The following is a 22,325-nucleotide window of genomic DNA, read 5'->3' on the forward strand; positions in this document are numbered from 1 at the left end:
CTCGGTGACTGACCCTGATCTCATGATATATTTTTGTGTTGCTAATTGTGATTCTACACCATCATTTTTAATGGCTGTACACTTGTTCCTCATAGGGGTTTACCATCATGGGATCGATCAGTCCCCTTCTCTTGGACGTTAGGATATTTCCAATTTTTTATTTTTATGAGAACGCTTGAGTGAACGAAGCAGAATGTTTGCTCATGATCTTAGTTATCTGAGTCCGATTTTACATTGTTTTTACTCACTCATATTTTAACTACCTCAAAATGTTGATTGCAGTTACCTTTGATGGTATTTTATGAGATTATTATTGTGTTTCTGTTTTTTTCTAAAGCTTTACAACGAACAGGTTTTATTTGCATAATCACAGTGTCGTTTAAAATTATGATGTCCAAAAAATGTCCACATTACCAGTTTTCCTGGTGGTGGCTTTTTGGGCTTACCTGTACTCCATGTAAGGGATAGGCCGTAATTCATTTAGCCATCCCCGTCTCGACTGTCTGGGTTCTTTCCCAACTTTTTCAAGATCGTCATGTGGGAACCCCACGCCATGTTTGGGGCTATGTCCTCATGGAACAGCCCCGCAAAGGCTGGTGAACAGCTTTCACACCTTTGGTACATCCTGCCAAACTGCTTTCCCGAGAGGATGTTCCAATTTCCACTCCCACCAGCAGCGTGCGAGAATGCCTGCCCAGCCGCCCTCTTCTCCTGGAGACGGTTCAGGCCCCTGGACAGCGGCTCTCCCTGCCAGGAGGGCAGGAGAGAGCAGGAAATGGTTTTGTCCGCGATGCCAGCATGATGACCCCAGGCCCAGAACCGCAGGAGTGATTTTTAACAAGCCCGGTTCCCAGAACAGAACCTGCAGAGAAAAAGAAAAGCAAGCAAGCAAGAAAAAAACCTCTCTGCTGGAAAAAACACACATATACACAGATTAAAATAATATTTGGCACTTACGTCGCACTTTTAAAATTCTTCAAACGCTTTATAAACACTAGCTAATTAATTAAGCCGCCTAAATCTGGCTGCAGTTGGTGGAGAGAGCGCAAGAGGAGCTAAAAAAAGGGGGGGGACCAGCCCTACCCAACTCCAGATTTTATTGTCGCCTGCCCAGGGTGTGATTACAGGCCTCCGGCTGCACCCCAAGAATAGCCCTGCTCCAACACGTTGCACGCCTGGTTCTGCAGCCATCTCCTGCTCGCGCCGCTCCCCTCACCAGCTGCTGACTCACGGCCCTGTGTGGTGTTATTGATAAGGATAATAATAACTGGCATCTCTTCTGCACACCCAGGGGCCAGGCGTGGTCCCGGGCGCCCAGTTCGCACAGTCTCCTGGGTATGCCTGTGGCAGCTCCATTCAACAGATGAGCAAAGACTCAGAGAGGGGCTTTGCCCAGGAGCAAGTGAAATCCCTCCTTCCTTCATTCATGAGCGTTCATTCAGCGTGTATTTATTGAGGGCCTGGTGTGTGCCAGACACTGTTCCAGGCAGGGGGTTGGAAACAGTTCCTTGTGGATGCTACATCCTGGTCGGCGGGGAGGGTGGGGTACATGACAATCAAGGATATAAACGTTAGATCGGTGATGATAATGGGAACAGAAACTAAAATTTACCCAGCACCCATGAGGCAGGCAGTTATGTCCCACTGTGTCCTCGTCTTCATGACCATCCCGTGGAGCAGACACCGGTACCCTAGTTGATGGATGATGGGATGGAGGCCCAGAGAGGGTGGGTGCTGAGCTGGCTAAGAGGGAAACCAGCACTTGGGCCTGCGCTTCCCCCAGGCGGCATTTCCAGTTCCTCCAGTGTCCCGTGCTAGAATGCAGACCCACTGGGGTTGTTCTTGGCTGCATGCTGTTGGCACCTGCCTGTGCTGTCTCGGGGCTGCTGGCTGCCTCGGTGGGCCTCCTCCGTGCGCCTGTCACACACCTGGCCACCAGCTTCACCCCGAGCCCCTGCCCCCCTGTGGGCTCTGGTTTCTCCCCTGTGAGGGTCGGGCCACCCTCTGGCTGCAGCTCTGGCTTTCTGGCACATTCCAAGAGAACTGGGTGACCTCTAGCCTGGGAGTCAGGACTGGGACAACAGGCACAGGGGTAGAGAGGCCTGTTCTGAGGCCCCAGGCTTGCCAGCCATGAGGGCAGCCTGGAGTCGGGGGGCTTCCCAGCCTTTAAGCGCCCTGTCCCTGCCAGCGGGTGGTGTCAGGCCATGGGCAGGTGGCAGACTCCGAGGTCTCTCTCCTGCCCAGCCAGAGCCAGAGGGGGCTGCTCAGGGGCATCAGCTGCATCCTTTCTGGTATACAAGGCAAAGGTGACCTAGGCAAGGTGTCAGAACAGGACAAGGCAACACTGTGGGTCAGCGTGTGACCAGGAGGAGACAGATCGCCCTACCCCGGGCTGCCACTACTCCCTGTCTGTCTTTTGTCTTCTCTCCCCCCACTCCATTCCCCTCACTCACTGCCCATGCCTGTCTGTCTCTCCCTCGGCCTATGTCTGAGGTCCCTCTCTCTATCTCCCCGTCTCTGTGTTTCTCCAAGGGCCTTATGATCTGTCCTCTCTCCCCCCACCCTACCTTGCTCAGAATCAGTCCCTGCGTGCTCCTCGACCTGAGTATCTCAGCGGCTTCTCCCAGCCACTTCCCACTGCCTGGTCACCTTCCTGGTGTCCCCCACCCCCATCACCACCTTGTCCTCTGTCTCAAGTGCCCCACTCCTCTCCAGTTTGGGGCTCAGGCTCCTCCCCTCCACCACTCCTAGGGAGCCTTCCAGCTACCCAGCCTGGAAGCCCTTGAGGGCTGACATGTATCCAACCCCTGTGTGTCCCCAGCATCCAGTACGGCCTGGCCTGCAGGTGCATCAACAAGAGCAGGAATGAAGTTCACACAGCAGAGCCTCCCCCTTGTATCATTTATTGGTTGTGTAATGACAGTAGTAGCTTCCCTGTGCCCCTAGTGATACTAAGTAACTTCTACGTGCCATCGCACTTTCTCCTCAGAACAAAGCAGAGGGCTAGCGGTTGCTCTACCAGTCTTGTAGATAAGGAAACTAAGACTCGAAATCAATGGATAAATTCAGGTCACATGTAAATAAAAGGCGGGCCACGTTTCCGGCCAGGTCAGATGGCTCCAAAGACTAGATGCTTCTTTTGCAACTGTCCCTGGCCGAGGCTTGTCGCTTGGTCATGCCAGAGATCCATCGAGATGGGATCGCAGTAACTGTTTGACAGATGAGGAAACTGAGGCTTGTGAGCCCTGAAGGATGTGCTCAGACCAAGGGCAGCACTCCCATCCACACCCATTTCCTGTTGGATGTTCTTGGCCCAAGGGATGGCCATTGTCACAGAGCAGTGAGGCCCAAGCCAGGACTCAAATCCAAGTCCTCCCGCCTCACTACTCCACTGCCTGGACGCGCCCCAGCTGCTCCGTGTGGCTTCCCTGCCGGAGACCTGCTTCCTAAGCCAGGCCCCAAAGAGAATCTAAGCTCCCCATAGAGCCCCACACACATCGTACTAGCCCCCCAAACCCGACCTCTGAGCCACTGCCCCGCTGTGCCCCTTATATCCTGGTAGGTTCAGAGCCCAGGTCAGACGTGATGCTTCTGGAGAGGGCTCAGGCCCTCCAGCCTGCTCCCTGGCACATCATTAACCTCAGTTTACTGGGTTTTGATAGGGTCTCACGTCACAGGCTCATTGTGCCGTGTACATGCAACATGCTGAGTCACGTCCCGCTCACGGTGTGCACTCGTCAATGAGCTGTTGTGGATCAACCTTTGAGGAAACATGCAGGATCACATAAGGATGGATAAATGACTGCTTTGTTTCCCCTCCAGGTGTGGCAGGTGAGGCAGAGCTGCAGGTGATCCAGCCTGAGAAGTCAGTGTCTGTCGCGGCTGGAGAGACAGCCACTCTGCACTGCACCCTGACCTCCCTGATCCCCGTTGGGAAGGTTGAGTGGTTCAGGGGGACAGGGCCAGGCCGGGAGTTGATCTTCCATTTCAAAGGAGGCCACTTCCCCCGAGTAACAAATGTTTCAGACTCTACAAAGAGGAACAACATGGATTTTTCCATCCGCATCAGTAACATCACCCCAGCAGATACGGGAACCTACTACTGTGTGAAGTTCCAGAAAGGAAACCCCGATGTGGAGTTGAAGTCTGGACCAGGTACCCTGGTCACCGTGAGCGGTGAGTATGGCCTGAGCCGCCATTGTCCCCTGGTTGTGACAAGTCAGTAAGAATGCCCTCCATTGTCTGAGCACCAGCTAAGAATTGGATGTTGTGGTGGGTGCCCCTATTTCAGCCTCTTCCATAGATCAGGGAAGTTGAGGCCTGGGGGTCATGCTATTTGCTCAGACTAGAAAATGGTGGGAAAACATAGAACCTCAGTCTGCAGGCTCCACAGCTCATACCTTTTTCAATCCTGACCAGCCCTCTGATTCCAGGGATGAGGGACTGGAGGTCTGAGTGGCTTGCCCAGTCACAAGGTCTGACCTCAACCCAAGTTCCAGAGAGCACTCCCCTCCATGTGGCTGACTCCTCTCTCTACTCAGCACTTACTGAGCACCTGCTGTATGCACGCTCTGCTCTGGGTGCTGGGGAAGCAGCAGGGAACAAAACAGACAAGGGCTCCCCTCTCATGAAGTGTACATTCCCTCCCTATCCAATGAGGACAAACCCATCCAGGGTGGAGAGAAGGAAGAATGTGTTTCTTTATTTTATCTTCGGAAACATCGCTCTGAAAAGACATTCCTGAGAGGCAAAGACGCACTGTTTACCCTGACAGCCCTGGTTGGAGGAGATGCCAGAGGTTTAGCATTTGCTGTGGATCTATCCAGAAAACCCTCATGTGATTCAGTGACTGACTCACGGTCATGGCAGGCTCCCAGCAGACCTGGGGCATCTCGGAATGTCCTCACCCAGGGCAGAGGTGCCCCATGTGGGTGAGGAGGATTTCCCTGTTGACACAAAGATGGTCATTTAGGGTTTTCTGCCAGAGGCCCAGGGTCCAGAACCCTGGGATGTCAGCACATGAAGGCCCCATCCAGCCCAACCTCCCTTGTACAAATCCAGAGCCTGTCATGAGACGACAGCGTCTTGCTCCTGCTCATGTATCCAGTGAGTGAGGAGATCATTCCAGAACCCATCTGATTCCTGCAGGTTCCTTCCTGCCCCAGCTTTGGATACTGTTTCCATGGAAGAGCCTGGTGCATAGTAGGTACCGCGTAAAACCAGGTTATACTGACTGTTTCAATAATAAGCCAGTATTTCTCCTTTTCATCATTTTTCCAAAGGTTCAGAATGCTATAACCCTCTCCTTTAAAATCCTGTATTCTGTTCTTCAGCAATATGCATTTGAAAAAAGAGTTCTGGGATGGGGGGAGGTGGGCTAGCCTCACATGCCCAGATCAGATAGACATGCCAACATCTTATGAAGTGTCGAGCCTGTTCCTGGGGACCATCTCCTCACATGTAAGAGCATCAGGAGTCTTTTCTTGTTGTGTGATATTGCTCCTTCACTGAGCAGCCTGGGGCAGTGGCCTGGACAGAGCAGAGGGGCCCCCACAATCCCAGCAATACTGGGCACCCCATTCCTGGCTCTGCAGACTGAGGATGATTGGGAGACACATCCTGGAGGGTGTCTCGGGCTCCTGAGCTAAAGTTCATATTCTAGATTCAGATGCTGGGACCTCACATCTTCCCTCTGCAGGGTCAGCAGGTCTGGGCACCCAGAGGGACCCCTCCCCATAACTTCTTACAGGGGAGAATGTCAGAGAGCCAAGCAGGGTGGTGGTCACTGTCCGGTTGGAGAAGGTGGGATGCTTGCTCTTTTGTGGCGGTGAAAGCTAAAGGCCGGGGGAAGCCCCCCTGGGATGCAGTGAGGGGTGAGGAGCAACCCCTTTGTTTGCCTCGGCCTCAGTTTTCTCACTTATAAAATGGTGATAATCATGGAGTCCTCCTTTTAAGACAACTGGAAGGATCTGAGGCTCTGTCTGCATCACCCAGCAAGGAGAGGTAGCTCCAAATCCAGGTTTTCCTTCAGGGCTGTGACTCTGCTCCCTTTGCTGGACTCATTTCCTCACCCCAAGCAAGGGAATCAGCACGCCAGCCTTGGCAGCATGTTGGGGGGAACATAGTGAGCCGGAGGAGGGGACAGACCCTCAGTGAGCCCTGGGTGGTGGTCCTGCCAGAACTGTGCGATCCTGGGCTAGCCTCAGTTTCCCTCAGGTCCTCCCTGTCCCATCTGTGACCTGGCAACAATCAGGCTGCCAGTCAGAGGTCTGAGGATCGGAGAAGAGGTCCAGAAAGTTCCAGATGTGGGGGTTAGGTGATTTTTGGGCGTCAGAGGGCGTGGCCAGCCCCCACAGCCTGGGCCCCCACCCAGCTCTGCTTTTTGGCTTGTGACCTCTGAGGAGTCATCCCCACATTGGGTCCTATGTCCTCATCTGTCTGTGACTGTGACAGCATGACCCCACAGAGCCGCAGCAGGGACTGAACGAGCAAATGCCCATAAAGCACTTAGAGCAGGGCCTAGCAGGTGGTCAGTATCCCATGAACATGGCAGTGATATGCCCGAGCCACAGGACCTTGACGGGGTCACCCTTCTTCCCAGGCCCCGAATGTAAGTGGGGTTTGGGAACCTTTCAACCTGGGCTGCTCATTAGAATTGCCTGGGAAAAAAAGCTCTCCAGACCCTGGCTCCCCTCTACATATTCTAACTAACTTAATCAGACATGAGCCTGGGCAGGTGAATTTTTTAACTAGTCTTGAGGATGCTAATGGGCAGAAGAGCCCTGAGCTGGATATTCAGAGATCACAGAGGACACGTTGAATTATTTTTACCCCTGACAAAGCTGGCTCCCTGAGCTACCGGGACTGGGAGAGGAGCTTTTGGTTGGTTGGGTGCTTCAGAATAACCTGAGCCCGTGGCAATTCCTGGGAAAATGAGCACCAGTGGAGCGGCCAGGACACTCTCCCAAGGAGCATGTCTGGGGCTGAGCTGCTTCCTGTCCTCCAGCCCCAGGAGGGGAGCCGACACCCTGCTCAGATCTGAGCGTCACTGCTAGGGGACCTTCCCGTCTTCAAGCACATGTGTGTCTGAGCAGGTGCTGGAATCCCCACAAATGCTCGCCGCTCAGCCCCAGAGCCCTCCCAGCCTCAACACACCAAAATGTCACGGACAAAATCTGTCCTCCTTCTTTCAGAATGCTCCCAGCTCTCTGTAAATAGCTAATCTGCAGGAATACGCCTGTGATCTCGTTTGTGTTTTGAAAGCCAATTCGCCAAACTTGTTTCCTGAGGGGATTATTAAAAGAAGAGGGAGAGAATCATAATTTGCTGGTTTCTGCTGCTTTTCTCATTTGGGGTTTTGCATGGCAGCTGCGGGGAGCAGGCTTTGGGACTCTCCTTGTGTTTCTGCTAAGCTTTCGTTTTGCCTTCTTACTGCCAAAAGAACAAATAGGTAGTTTCAGAAGTAGTCACGACCAGATCTTATGATAATAATCATAGGTGTTGCTTATTAAGCACCTACTGTATGCCAGATTCTGTGTTTTACATCCATCCTCACATGTTACCAAGGTAGTGTTTGGATCCACTTTGTACCAAAACAGGCCCAGAGGTACAGGAAGAAAGAACAGAGAAGCTAAAATTAATCAGTTGTATGTGTGGTGAGATGAGCTCTGCCCTGTATTCACTGCATGCATGCCCTGGACCAGCCGTGTTCCTCCCGGAGCCTTGTCCCATTAACGGGACCGTACTGGGCACCCCCCTTAAAAGGGCTGGCAGAGGGATGAAGAAGCTGAGGGGCGAGGAGAGACCAGCCCAGAGCCAGATGCCCAAGATGCTGCCCGTGACTGGCAGCTGAGCACAGCACCTCATCTCTCTAGGGGCATCCAGGCTGTTGGTGATTTCATGACTTCACTTATTCAATTGACACCTCCTTCCCATGTCCTCAACATGTTTGATGAGTTTTAGGAAGTTAAATATTCACAAATGTAAATATTTATATTTCCTGTGTTTGTTATACAAGGTGTTGGATAATAATTAACAACTTGGAGGTACCCTATAGGACCGTTTATGGGTAAAATGCCCCCCCCCCCGTTTTGATTCACTAATGTGGGTGTGCTTTCAGGACACGGGACAGCTACTGCCTACTCGTAGTTCCATATTTCTGTCCTTGAAATTAAGCCATGACTAAGAAATTAATGACCTTTGGCTTCCTCAGCACATAATGATCTTGGTTTTCAACCCAAAACTGACCCGAGAAAAGAATGCAGATTCAGGAAAACATCCCTTCATTCCCTCCCTCTCGGATTCAGGGGTAGCACAGATTAGACCCTGTGGAATATTTGTAAAAAAGGGTGAAAATGAGAGGAAATTCATAAATACCTGAACAGAGAGCTCTGGGTGTAAATTAGGTTTGGGATAAAGATAGATCCATGTTTTGTTCTGAGAAGCATTTCCATGTTAAATTCCAAGCAAAACTGCATGCATTGCCTCACTTGCCCCTCACTGCAACCCCAGGGAAAGAGAAATGCCTGCTGTCCCATTTCACAGATGGGGGAGCCGCACTGTGCCATGGCCACACCTCTGGTCAGCGAGCCAGCCTGGTTCTGGCTTCCATGGGGTCCTGCTCCACCCCTGCTTCCCCTGTAAGGAAGCTGCACAGGCTCTCTGAGGTTTCCAGGGAGGCAGCGAGGAACCCTGGATACCAAGAGTGAGAGCCATCAGAAATGTCCTTCCTGTGCCCAGATTGGTGGGAAGTCACCTGGCAGAGGAGAGAAGGGACTCTGAACTCAGGCCTGGAACTGCACCTGAGCCCCTGCGCCCAACTCACAGTTCAGCTCTGGAACCTTGTGTCCTCCTCTGTGTGATGAGGAGATGACACTGCTCTCCTCACACTATCAGGAGGGCTGAGGCTTCCCCACAGTGTCACACGTATGGTTAGTGCTGTTGACTACCGTCATGCTTACTGTTCATTGATGCTCCTCTTGTAGCCAAACCCTCTCCCCCTGTGGTGTCCGGCCCCATGGCCAGGTCCACGCCTCAGCAGACAGTGAACTTCACCTGCAAGTCGCATGGCTTCTCCCCCAGAAACATCACCCTCAGATGGTTCAAAAACGGGAATGAACTGACAGCCTCTCAGACCACTGTGTACCCAGAGGAAGACAACGCTTCCTACAGCATCTCTAGCACAACCAAGCTGATGCTGGCCCCGGGGGACGTTCGCTCCCAGGTCATCTGCGAGGTGGCCCACGTGACCCTGCAGGGGGGCCCTCCTCTTCGTGGGACTGCCAACTTGTCTGAGACCCTTCGAGGTAGATGCCCCTCACCCTCAGCCCAAGCCCAGGTCTGGCCCCCAAGCCTAGGAGCCTGCCCTTCCCCCACTCTGCTCCAGGCCTTCCATTGCCTGGAGTCTGACTCCTGACAGACCCTCCCAGTCACCCTGCACCTGGATGTACAGTCACCTCCCCGGTTTCCATGGCAGCTGCCTGGTGAACACCGACCACCTGCCAAGCACTGTGCTAGGCAGTCTGATTTGCTTTACCATAGCGCTTCCAATTATTGAGCACCTGCTGTAATCCAAGCCACCACATGCTTGGTGATTTCATTTGTTTTGCTACAGTTATTCTATCCCAACTGCATGCCAGGGGCTGTGTGTCTTGATTTCACTCCTTCTTGCCCTAATAAGAGCTATCGGTCCTTGAGCACCTACTGTGTGCTGGCACTGTACTTAGGGGTGTCATTCATATGCAAAGACTGCCCTCAGTATTTGAGCACCAGCTGCATGCCTGGCAGTGTTCTGGGTGATTCCCTTGCTGTATGTGGTGGGAGCTAAGTTCTCGGCCCCTCTGCTGTGATCTGTTTGTTCCATAAGGTCAGAGCTTCTGCTCTGTGCTGTTTCAGTTCCGCCCACCTTGGAGGTTTCCCAGCACCCCATGGCAGGGGACCAGGTGAATGTCACTTGCCAAGTGAAGAAGTTCTACCCTCAGCGCCTACAGCTGACCTGGTTGGAGAATGGAAACGTGTCCCGAACAGACACTCCCTCAGTGGCCTCCAACCTCCTAGAGAACAAGGATGGGACCTTTAACTGGACGAGCTGGCTCCTGGTGAATTCATCCACCCACAGGGAAGATGTGGTGTTCACCTGCCAGGTGCAGCATGACGGGCAGCCTGCAGTCACCAAAAACCATACCCTTGTGGCCTCTGCCCGCCAGAAGGACCAGGAAACACTTAAACCCCAGGGTGAGGCCTCAATGCCGACTGGCCTGGCACTTTAAATTTTATCTTTTTTTAACATTAAAAGTAGTCATTTATGTTTATTATGGAATAATCTAGAAGTCTTTTAGATACAAAGTAGAATTTTAAAGTGAGTGCCCCTCGCCCAATGCCTACACCTCAGGAGGGACTACTGGTAAGAGTTTGGTACATATCTTTGTAGATCTTTTTGACAGAAGCATACATTCGAGAGAGAAGGGAGGGAGGGACATTTGTCTGTTTCTAGCTTCCTGCCTCCTGCTCCTGCACCTGACTGAGATTGTCACCATGCCAGGCCAGCCACCCCCTCCCGCTGTTCTTTCTCACTTCAGCTTTGTCTCCCTGGCCTCCTTTGCAAGCCTGCAGCCCTGGAATGGGATGGGGGCTTCAGAATCTTTGCGGCTTATCTCAAGTAGAACCACTGCGGTAATGAATGACCTTGCACAGACTCTGTTACATGTGCAGCTGTTTCTGGGGGACGATTTCCCCAAGAGCATTTCTAGGCCAAGGTCCATGCCCACTTAAGACAGTGACAGCCCTGCCTCTCTGTTGTTAGAGTGAGAGGTGTTGGATGTGATTTTTCTCAGCCCCTTCCAACCTGTTCTCAAGATATCTCTCTTCAAAGTAGCAGCACCTCGTTGGCATTTTGGTGCCACTATGGAATATTCCATCACTTGTCATTAGCATGGCTCTGCCTTGCACCTGGCTGTCCTTTTGAATGGATTACAATAGAGGCCATTTCTTTCCTTAGTGCATCTCTAAGGGAACAGGGGAGCTCTAGGAGCCTTGGGGCCCTGCAGGGTGACCCTTTGATGTCACCGATGCCTGGTTTTCATAGGATGAGCACTACACTAGGAGATAGGACATGTGGATTTCGACTCTGGCTCTGTCGCAGATGTGCTGAGTGACCTTGGACAAGTCAGTGTCTCTCTCTGGGCCTCTTCACTTATTCATGGCAGTGTCAAAGAAGATGTGCTTGACCCTTCAGCTTTAAGACTCAGCTGCTAGGGACCATGGTTGTCTTGTTCAGCATCGTAGCTTCAGGACCTGGCACATAGTGGACACTCAGCACATACTCTTAAAAAGGAGAGAGTAAGTGAGTGACTTGGTTGATTGTTTAGTTAGCAAGTTAATCCTCAGAGCTGTTCAATGAGGTAGAGATTATTATTGGCCTCAATAACACAAGAAGTCAGTATATAGAAGGAGGTTTGAATGACTTGCTCAAGGTCACACAACCAAGTACACTGATTTGAACCCACGTTTCTGCAACTCCAAACCCTGCTCCTGACAACCCACAATGCACTTGTGCAAGATTCCCTACCTCTGCCCTGGCGCCAGCCCTACCTACACAGTCTCCATTACAAGGGTCCTGAGTTCAGAGCTCCTCTGCTCAGGTCCCGGGCACAGATGAGTAGACAGCTCCTGAGAGCTCTGTAGAGTCCAGTAGTCAGCTGCACGTCTGCCAGTCCTCACCGTCCCTCAACGCCCACCCCCACCCCCCCACCCCCAGCCTATGTGTGACAGCCAGTTGTGACTCAGAGTTTCAGATGGACCTGTGCTGCCATGGTGGCCATTCTGGTTCATTCCAGATGAGAAGGAACATGTTTCTGTCCCCTGGGAGTGAGATTTCTGCCCACATCCTGAGCCAGGGTTCCTCCATCACTGTCAGCAACACACATTTTTCCTCCAGGCACCTCAGCATGGTTTTGCATTGCCCACAGGTGACCCAGGTGGGGAAGTGTGTGCATACCCATGAACATGCTCATGTGGCTCAAAATATGTATGGCCAGGTGTTCTCAGTTAATGATGCCTACCTAGCAGTGAAAAGGGGTGGTGGGTATTAAGTTTCACCGTTTTTAATTTGCATACATGAAGCCTCTATTCCCTGTGGTCCCTAGACAATAATGACAGCCGGAGTATCTTCATTGTGGTGGGCGTGGTTTGTGCCTTGCTGGTGGCTCTGCTGATCGCAGCCCTCTACCTCCTCCGAATCCGACAGAAGAAAGGTGCGTGGATTCTCCTCTTCCTCCTGAAGAGTTGGTCCCTGGGCTGTCCCTCCAAGAAGGAGAGGCCATGAGGGTGCTTTGGGCTAATGTAGCTTAAGCTGTGAGGAAGTCCAGTTGTTTCCACAAGAAGCCCAGTGGTAGCAGTGTCCTGTCAGGGCCAGCACAGCACCTTTACCAGGCCAGAGTGTGGGTGGCTCCCTCCCCCTGGTGGGTGCCTCCCTCCGCCTCACTTTGCAGTTGCAAGATAGCCATCACCACTCCAGGCCTCACATCCCCATGGGACCACTACCAACGTGGGGAGCAGGGAGATGCCAGGGCGTGAAGGGAGGGTCTCAAGAAAGAAACAGGATTTTCCAGGGATCCTAGCAAACTTCTACTTTCCTCTTACCCATCCAGGTACATGCCCACCCCTAGTTGGGAGACTGGAGGAAGTGGGGATCGTACCAGCACCTCCTCCAAGACTATTGGGAAAAATTAAGTGGGTGATGTCATGGAAAAGTGCTAGGAGAGTGCCTGGCATACAGCAGGTGCTTAGTAAATGTTAGCTCCTGTTGTTAGTATCGTATGTGAGCCCAGAAACAAAAGCCACCTTCCTGGAAAGCTCTTCTCATGGTGGCAAGCTGCACAGCCTTGGAGTCCACAGCAGGAGGGTATAAGTGCAAAGCTAGGACGTCATGCCCTTGTTTGTGTGCAGACCTATGTGTGTAGTTGTTGCCGTGGCAAGGCTTCTGACTTTGGATTCGCACCAACCAGGATTCCAGAGCCTTGTTATCTGCCCTAAACAATCAGTTTGACCCCTGTGAGCCTCAGTTTCCACATCTGTAAAATGGGTATAGCTGTTCCTCCCTTGGAGAAGAGTTAGGAAACACAAATAAGCTCACATAAAATAACAGTTCTCATGCATTCTCAGCCCTCAGAAAATACGTGTTCTCTTTGCCACTCTTGGAGGAGACAATTTAGCCAGTGTTTCTGAAACTTACTTGACTAGAAGTTAGAGAAACACATTTTATGTCTCCACCTGATTCACCCCACACTCCTATAGATAAAATTGGAACTCTGATATTTTCTTTTCTGTCATATTTACTAAATTCTCCTTAAAATGCTGGTTGTGATCCACCATGTGCCACAGACCAAGTGCTGTCCTGAGCTGTCTTTCTGCACCCGGACCCCTGGGCAGGGCTCCGATGGGCATGTTGTTCATCAGTCACACATCTCTGCATCCCCTCACCTTGGCTCCTCAAGCTTCCCTCCCTCCTGGCTGGGCTGGAAGGACTCTGCTGGGAGTAATGGCTGTACTGGCCGAGCCTTAGCTCCCCCTCCAGGAGGGCTGGAGTCTGGCCCTGCCTGTCTAGAGTCTGAAAGAGGTTCCACCAAGTGATCTACCCAGTGGTCTTTCCCTTAAGTCCACAGAGAGCCCTCACACAGGAAGGGTGGAGAAGTGGGCTCCACTGCCCACTGAGGCCAGCCCATCGGATGGCACCTCTGGTGGCCATTAGTGAAATCCCAGGCCTGTCCCTGGGTACCATGTCAGGCTCTGGCACATGCACTCTCATTACTGTGGGCTTGGGCGTTAGGAACTGGGTGTTCCAGAAGAGAGATGGGGTTTGGAGAGCTGCAGTCACTGGTGAAGGCCACGCAGCCCCTGAGTGACGGGTCTAGTTGTGTGCAGAGCCCAGCCTTCACACAGAGGCCCTGGTGACAGTGACAGCTAGTGTTCACTCAGTTTTTCTGATGCACCAGGCATTGTTCTCACCACAGACCTCTGCAGCGGTTTCACTAACCTTTTACAGATGAGCAAACTGAGGCATGGAGAAGTTCTAGAACTTGCCCAGGGCCTCACGGCTGCTAAGGGGTTGAAGCCAAGAGTCCAACGTGGTCAGTCTCCAGGAACAGTGTCTGGGACCACTCTGTGCAGCATCTCCTCCTTAACGAGATGACCCTTCTCTCATGGTCCCTGGAAGAGTCTGCCCTCGTCTACTTCAATATTCGCAGTGAAACGTCCTGATTTCAGCTCTACTGCTTACCAGCTGTGTGACCCTTGCGAGGTCCCTAGGGAGCACCCAGTCTCTCTAGTGTAAAACGAGGGTGATTGATGTCTCATGACTGGACACCCTAAGACAGCTCGTGTCCCAGCATTCTGCAGTCCATTAGCTTCCATTCAGACGCTGGATGCTGAGCCACAGGCTTCCCAACTGGTACCAGCTCACCTAAAAATCCACTGTTTGCCCTGGTACCAGGCGTTCAGCCGGCAGGGAATATTCTTGCATGGTGGCAGCTTCTAGCCTGGTAAAGTGCAGTGCAGAGCACATTTGGTGTGCAGGTTGCTTTTTAATTACAATTTTACAATTAGATGGGAGTCAGATAGTGGCCAAACCCCAGCAACTTCTCTGTGGGATGCCCCATATCATAGGCTTAAAATCTCTGAACCAGATGGGCCCTTTCTTCCCTCCTAAGATCCTTTTTTTGGAAAGTGGTGACATGAGAATAAATGAATGTCCAGCCCAACTGTGCGAGCTGGAGAGCTGAAATCCAAGCTCAGAGAGGGGAAGTAACCACCCAAGGTCACACAGCCAGTGAATTAAGGACAGACATAGGATTTGCACCTGCTCCCCCAACTCCAGCTCTGTTGGAATCTGTTCCCCAGCAGTGAAGGACCCTGGCTGGGATCCAGGCTCCTCTAGGGTCTCAGGTAAGGCATATAGTAGGTGGAAGTAAGGCCAGGCAGAGGCAGGGCAGTTGGCCCCTCCTGGGCTGAAGGCTGCTCTGGGATATGACCTTGGGAACCCCCAGAGATGGGAAAGCAGGAAGCCCCAGCCCACTGGTCCTCCTGTTGGAAGATACTGGGCCACCCCACTGGAGTGAGCATAGGCGATTCCTGTGACTCAGAGGTGATTTCAACAATTCCTCACAGCTTCCCTGGAGGCAAACCTTTGCCCTACCCCCCACAAAAGTTACGTAAGAACAGTGTGTTTCTGGGTTAAATAACTGGTTTTGGTTTCTTTTCTCTTTCAGCCAAGGGCTCCACTTCTTCTACAAGGTGAGTGCACTGCTGGGCTAGGATGCCTCCATAGTTGTCGGTGGGATGGTTGACAGCCCCTCAAAATTGTGAAGCCCGATCCTCATCCACTGACCCTCAACCCTGTGCCAGGCAACCTTTCTATTTCCTTTGTAAGCTTCTCTGCCAGCTTCGTTTTTAATAATCGTCTCAAATGAGGGGATTTGAGGGGATTTGGGCACACCGAGGCTCTGATTTCCTGCCTGCTGTCCACAGACAGCGAGACCCTCATCAAATCCCATTTGGATGGTGGCAGAAACCCGCCACCCACACACACAGCCCCCGGATCCCAGCTGTGTACTTTGCTCTTGCTTTCATTCATTCAGTAGCTGTTTCATACCTTGGCTGCCTTTGGCCCTGGGGATGCCGGGCAAGTAGGGTAGAAACCGTCTGCCCTCCTGCAGCCAGGGGCCTGCTTGGAGGCCAAAGCAATGACATTATGCCGCAGACAGTACATTACTTTGCTGATTCATGTTTTCGGTGACTTCTGCTGAATCCCTGTATGTGTCAGCTGTTGTCCGGGTGCTGGGGCAGTAAACAAGAATCCAGGCCTTCGTGGGGCTCAGGATCCAGGAGAGAAGCAGGCAGTAAGCCTAGAGGCAAAGCCATGTGTACTGTCTTGTCAGGTGGTGACAAATGAGGCCCAGCAAGGGGATGGACATGAATGGCCGGGGTTAGCTTGGGGGGCGGGTGGGGAGAGGGACCTCTGCTGAAGAGGGGATGTGAACTGGGACCTGAGCCCAGGAGCTGAGGAGGGGGATGTGTCTGCTGGGTGGGGGGTGGAGGTGGCCAAGAGTAGGCGTGGCCAAGGCCTGAGGACCAGAGGAAGCCAGGGAGATACAGGTCCATGGTCTCTGCCCAAGGCCATGTAGCCCGGTTTGTTACTAATTCAGACTTCCTAGCTTTTAAAGGAGAGCGCCCCATCTTCTCCCCCAGTGGAGAGATCCAGAACCCCATAATCTACCACTTAAACATACCTGCATGGAAGGGACAAATAAATTGCATGGGTATGCCCCAATTGGCAATAAATAAAAGCCATAAATAGCTTTATGTTGGTTCAGGTCAGGTTTTGCTAACAAATGGGTTGTGCAAATCTTTTTTTCTCCTTTTTCGTTTTAGAGCTTTGTGGATTTCAGAATTGCAGAGCAGGAGCTGAGGTTCTGGAGTGGAAGCCAGTGGTCTAGGGTTTTACTCCCAGTGGGATAAGGAGCCATAGGAGGGAGATGATCTGACTTTTGTTTTAAAGGTACCGCCGTGACCGGCCTGTGGGGAACAGGCTGTAGGAGGTGAGGGTGGAGGCAGAGAGGCCCAGGAGAAGGCTGCTGCAGTGGCCCAAGCACATGTTGGTGGTCTGGATGATGGTGGTGGGATGGCTGAGAAAGGGGCAGATTCTGGATATGTTTTGGAGGTAGAGGCAAGAGGATTTGCTGATGGATTAGAGTCAAGGACAGTCCCAAAGTTGTTGAGGGCAATGGGAGTGCTGTGTGTATACCAAGTATACTCTTTTCCAAGGGCAAGACTTGACTTTTTTTTTTTTAAGGTTTTTATTAATTTACTTAGAGGGCATAAGCAGTGGGGAGGGGGGAGGCAGAGGGAGAGGGAGAAGCAGGCTCTCCCCTGAGCAGGGAGCCAGATGTGGGGCTCGATCCCAGGACCCCGAGATCATGACCTGAGCCCAAGCAGACTGAGCCACCCAGGTGCCCCAAGACTTGACTTCTATCCTTTGCCTGAAAACTTCAGTGGCTCCCCACAGCCCCAAACAGCATCCAGCCATGCTCCCGAGGCCCTCAAGTGCCTCATGGTCCAGCCCCCACTGACTTGGACAGTCTCACTTCCGGCCACTCCCCAGCCCTCACGCTCGGTGACTCAGCCACGCTACACTCCCTTCACAGCCTCCCACACGCTGTGTCCTCACTCTGCTCCCAGTCCTCACGTGCTGGCCTCCCTCCCTGAGATGTGCTCCCGCACCACCCAGGGTCTCCACTGCACCAGGGGGCAGCAGTCACCGTAGGCTCTGTGAACAGCACCTCCTGGAGGTGTGCGACAAGGGGGCTTCCGGGGACACCCCTCCTCTCACCTGCTTACCTCCCGCCCTTCCCCCAGACTCAGTGAGGGCATTACCATCCCCAGGGCCCATCCTGGGAGCCCACCTGGCGCCCCTGCATTGCCACCACAGTGTGTTCAAGCTGTCTCTGCGCCTGCCCCACGCTATGACCCTCCCCCGTTGAGGGCATGAGCCTTTCCCCCAGGTTCTGCTGAACCTGCCTCCATGCCTGGAATGGAATAGGTGCTCAGGTAAGGTTTGTTGATGAACAAATGGATGAGGAATGAATGAATGTCATCCCAAACCACAGCCCTGATCCCCAATCTCTCCCTCTTCCAAGTCCTTAAAACTCTCCTCGGTGGCTTCAGGGCCTCACACACAGGAGGATCGTTCTTTTTTTATTTTGTTTTTATTTTTGTCATTGTTTTTTGTTTGTCTTATCTCTCCAGTTAGATAAGAAGTTCCCCCAAAGAAAGGGACAGTGTCAATAATAGTAATGACCGCGTCAGCAGCTAACATTTATCAGGCACTTACTCGTCCTGGGAACCGATCTGTGCCCTTTCCCTCTAGTAACCCAATGGTAATTTTAATTATGGCAAAACCCCTCTGATTTACTATCACCCCACATTAATTGAACAGAGCTTCTCAAACTCAGGCGTGCAGCGGAATCCCCTGGATGGCTTGTTAAAACATGGATGCCTGCCCGCCCCCCTCCCAGAGTTTCTGATGCAGACCTTGCATTTCTGACAAGTTCCCAGGTGCTGCTACTGCTGCTGCTTCCAACTCAGACTTGGAGAACCTCTATTCTAGAACGTTATTCTTGTCCTCTTGTATGCGGAAGAAACCGAGGCTCAGAGAAGTCGTGTGACATTCCCAAGGCCCCACAGCTGGCAAGTGCCAGAACTCCCGACTCCAGCCCAGATTGCTCTGACACTGCAGCGGGTGCTGCTCATCATGGCTCTGGTGCCTCCCGCTGCTTATTTTTTTCTTCCCCAGAGCAGCCAACCATTTTCTGCCTCTGTTTTATTTTTTCCAACATGAACCTACCAAGGGATCCGTGAGATTGCCTGCTCCCTTTCATCTCCCTAAACCAAAGCGGTAGCTGGCTAGCGGGAATGGTGGTTCCCATGCAGCGCTGGCTTCAGTCAGCTGGCTGGGATCTGACGCTTTCCCGAGGACGCGGGTGTAGATAACAACCAAGCACCTTGGGGAGGATGCCGGGTGGCGGGTACAGCTGCTTTGAGCTCAGAGGGCCCTTCAGGTTGTGAGACTGGTGGAGGGACTGGGTATTTCTAACTCCCTGGGTTAGGGACTTACCAGTAGAACATTGTCTGTAATCTTCCCCAGCTCAGACAAGAGAAAAATATGTCCCTGCTCCCTTAATTGGGCACTGGGGTTCATTCGGTTGGCCATTTGTTCACTTGTCAGACATTCACTGCGTTTATTCTTGGAATATTTAGGGCTTCTCTGATTCATTTATTCATCTGAATTGAGCCCAGCTCAGTGCCAGGCCTTAAGTCGGTGGGGGGGAGGGGGGTTGCGAAGGAGAGCAAAGAAGACACCAGCCCTGGTCTCGGGGCCCTTTTGATTCGGTGTTCATTCATTCAACACTTAGGGGATGCTGACAGTGCATCAGCCCATCATGGGGTGTCAGGGCTCTAGTGTGGAGCCCGTGATCCATCCAGAGGCAGGTCACCAAACAAGCTGCGTGGGAGGTTGATACACAATGTGATACAGGTGCTGGCTAAATAAAATTAAGCTGGGCAGGGAGCAGGGCAGGAGGTGGGGTGCAGTGGGTGGTCAGAGAAAGCTGGTCTATGGAGGTGACATTCAGAAAGTAGCCGAAGGACGGGAAGGCTCCTGCCATAGGAATATCTGGGGCAAGAGTGAGCCAGGCAGAGGGAACAGCCAGTGCCAAGACCCTGAGGCGGGAGCAGTTGGACATGTTCATGGAACACGGAGGAGGCCAGGGCAGCTGGGCTGGAAGAAACGGGAGACTAGAACATTCAGGGAGGGCCAATCACATGGGTTCACCGTTCTGGGTATGGAGCTGGATCTCACTGTGTGGTGACAAGGGTTTGAGCATTCTGAACAGAAAATGCCATGACATCACCTATGCCTTTTCCATGTGGAGAATGGCACGCTGAGGGGTGGGAACAGAATCAGGGACACCAGGGAGGAGGTTCTTCAGGAATCTACGGAGCTGAGATGGTGGAGCAGACTTGAGTCACTGGGTTTGATAAGGATTTTGGAAGCAGAGTCAACAAGTGTTGTGATGGGTTCACACCATGGGTTGTAAAGGAGGACAGAAGAAAATCTGGGAAGATTCCCACTTTTTAGCCTGCGCACAGGGATGGATAATAGCAGCTCCATTCTCAGAGATGAGAGAGACAGACACAACAAAATGGATACTTGCTTCTTGTCTGCAGTATTGTTCTGAAAGAGAGGAACCCAGTGTTCTGAGAATGGATGAGGTTCAGTGAAGGTTTCCCCAAGAAAGGACTGTTTGAAATGAAATTCAAGGAAAGAGAAGCAGTGAAGCAAATGAAGAGGCAAGGAGGAGGGCCACATGTGCAAAGGCCCTGGGACAGTCTGACTGTCTTCATTCCAAGTCACTTTTATGTGCCTGTACCCACGTGCTGAGGAAGCATGACAGGCAGGCGGCAGGTGGACACATATGCCAGCTGGGAAAAGAGACAAGGAGGCTTGAAGGTGTCATGGAGGGGCAGCCCAGCTAGCCCAGCACTGTCAGAGAAGCTTTGCCAAAAAGGTGACACCATAGTTGAGTCTTGAAGAATGCCCAAAAGTAAGCAGAGAGAAAAAGTGGTCGAGGGTGGCTTTCCAGGCTATTGTTATTGCAAAGTATGTCTCGTTGAGTAGCTGTTGTGAAATATTTGGTGGTGGCAATGTGAGTAAATAAGACCGAGGCAGTGAAAGGGCCTGGACAGTCAGCAGGGGCCAGCCCACAAGGGGCTTATGAGGCGGGCGATGGGTTTTACTTGAACCAGAGGCAGTGGGGAGCCTTGGAAGGGTTGGAATTAGTAGGTAGGGGCGCGGATAGAGATCTTCGTGATCTTCCTTAGCAGCCGGTGTCCCTGCTCCCAGAGGGCTGTTTCTGTGGCCACGTGGGGCTTGTCATGCCCCAGAACTGCTTTCTGAGCCAAGATCTCATGCCAAATCCATTAATAACCCTGCTGCCAAGCCCCATTGCTCATTTCTGACATTATCCAGGCTCACATCCCCAGAGTTGCCGGCCTGAGAATTTACACAACTCCTGCAGAACCGTGGCTCTGGTTTGCTCACCACCTTGACCGTGACCCTGCAGTGAGCTGAGCCATGGCCTCCAATTACAGAATCAAGTGCATGAACAGCTTCTTTGATTAACCAGGACACTGTTCCTTCCCTTTTATTTATTTCTTTCTTTCTTTCTTTTTTTTTTAATGCTAAGACCTAGATGTGTAGAATATAGAACATGTGGAAAATATGGGAAATAAAAGGAAGGGGCTGGGGGCGAAAGCCTCCCAAAAACCACTGCTGTTAGCATTTTACTATGTTTCCTTGCCGTGTTATCCACACATTTTTAGAATTGAGATCGTTCTACAGAGGATGTTGCCTTTTCACTTATCATTTTAATGTAATCATTTGTAATAAAGAAAAAAATCTCATAAACCTTTTAAATCTTCATCTGTGACTCTATCCTTATTTCCTTAACCAGTCCCAATTGGCAGAGCTGTAACATATAAACCTTCCTCCTTATCCTGCTCTGTGGCAAATGCCTCTGTGCACAAAGCTTTTTCTGTATTTTGAATTACCCCCAAAATGTGCGTTTATGAGTCAAAAGATGAGGACACCTTCCAAGATCTTGATTTTGCCAAGCTGCTTCCCAAAAGGGTTCTATGGGTTTGCCCTTCCCACCAGCAATGTATGAATGTATCTGTTTTCACCATACCTTCCCTAGCACCATGTAGTTTAACTTTTAAAGATCTTGCTGAAAAAAGTAGGTTGGGGGAAAAAAAAAAAGATAGTGTACTGCTTAAAATTCCTTCTTAGTGAGAGTGACCCTGTTGTCCAAACATTTGATAAACAGTTGTGTTTCTGTTGAGACTTGCTCCACCCGTATAGAAAATGGGACGAAATGTTATGCTTACTGATTTGCATGAGCACTTGAGATAGTGAGGATATTTTTATCTGTGCGTCTCTTTCCTTTTTAGGTTGCATGAGCCCGAGAAGAACACCAGAGAAATAACCCAGGTACAGTCCTTGGTGAGATGCCCTTCCCGGGAATGTTGATGGTGTGATTTCCTTGCCTCAACCAAAGTTCCAGATCCTGTTCTAAATTAGGAGTCCTTCCCCAGTGCGGGGAGGGGGGCCAGAGTGGGATGGGGAGACTGGGGGAGCCTGACGTTTCTGATTTCCCCCTCATCCTCTGCACACTCTTTCCCTCTGCCTCAATCAGGAGAGGGTCACAGCCTCCTTGACCCAGCACACCCATCGCACAACCCCAGGGGGCGCTGTCCACAGTTTGCTCACTAATTGCCTTGTGCAAGGGCATGCTCACTTTCTGGTGCTTTCTCAACACTGCTAACGCGATTGGATGGACGACATGGTTGGCCTGATTCTGAGAAACTTAGCCCCCCTTTTCTCACTGGCTGATGCCATCAGACCTTGGAGGTACAGGGCTCCTCTGCCCTGAACCTGGAGCGAGAGAGCACCAGGTGTCCTTGACATTTCCTGGGCTGTTGTCGTTGTCTTAGACACAATCTGTTGTAGAGAGGGCTGTTAAAAGACACAGCATTTGTAGGCCTAAACACCGTGGCCTGCTCTCCTGCCTCAGTACGGCCCCAGTGGGGCTCAGGCTCGAGGGGTAATTAGAAAACAAGGCATTCTCCCCGGCCATTTTACCTCCAGACTTCTTTCTGGAACTTTCGGGGTAAAAGATGACGGTGAGAACTGGTCATGGAAACCTGCCCAGAAT

General features: G+C 51.8%; 1 protein-coding gene across 3 annotated transcripts in view; it reads left to right on the forward strand.

Annotated features, from left to right (window-relative positions):
- Positions 1 to 22,325, forward strand: part of LOC112930115 (tyrosine-protein phosphatase non-receptor type substrate 1-like) — a 41,706-nt gene that overhangs the window by 15,221 nt on the left and 4,160 nt on the right. For 2 of the 3 annotated variants that reach the window (XM_072736212.1, XM_072736213.1), the window contains 6 exons: positions 3,823 to 4,176; positions 8,985 to 9,305; positions 9,895 to 10,233; positions 12,144 to 12,251; positions 15,264 to 15,288; positions 21,562 to 21,601. In XM_072736212.1, the coding sequence (XP_072592313.1) occupies positions 3,823 to 4,176; positions 8,985 to 9,305; positions 9,895 to 10,233; positions 12,144 to 12,251; positions 15,264 to 15,288; positions 21,562 to 21,601 (1,187 nt within the window). Of the gene's footprint in view, positions 1 to 3,822; positions 4,177 to 8,984; positions 9,306 to 9,894; positions 10,234 to 12,143; positions 12,252 to 15,263; positions 15,289 to 21,561; positions 21,614 to 22,325 lie in introns of all 3 variants that reach the window. The other variant, XM_072736210.1, reaches the window with a different exon arrangement.

The sequence above is a fragment of the Vulpes vulpes genome, chromosome 14 (genome assembly GCF_048418805.1).
Source record: "Vulpes vulpes isolate BD-2025 chromosome 14, VulVul3, whole genome shotgun sequence".
NCBI classification, from domain to species: domain Eukaryota; kingdom Metazoa; phylum Chordata; class Mammalia; order Carnivora; family Canidae; genus Vulpes; species Vulpes vulpes.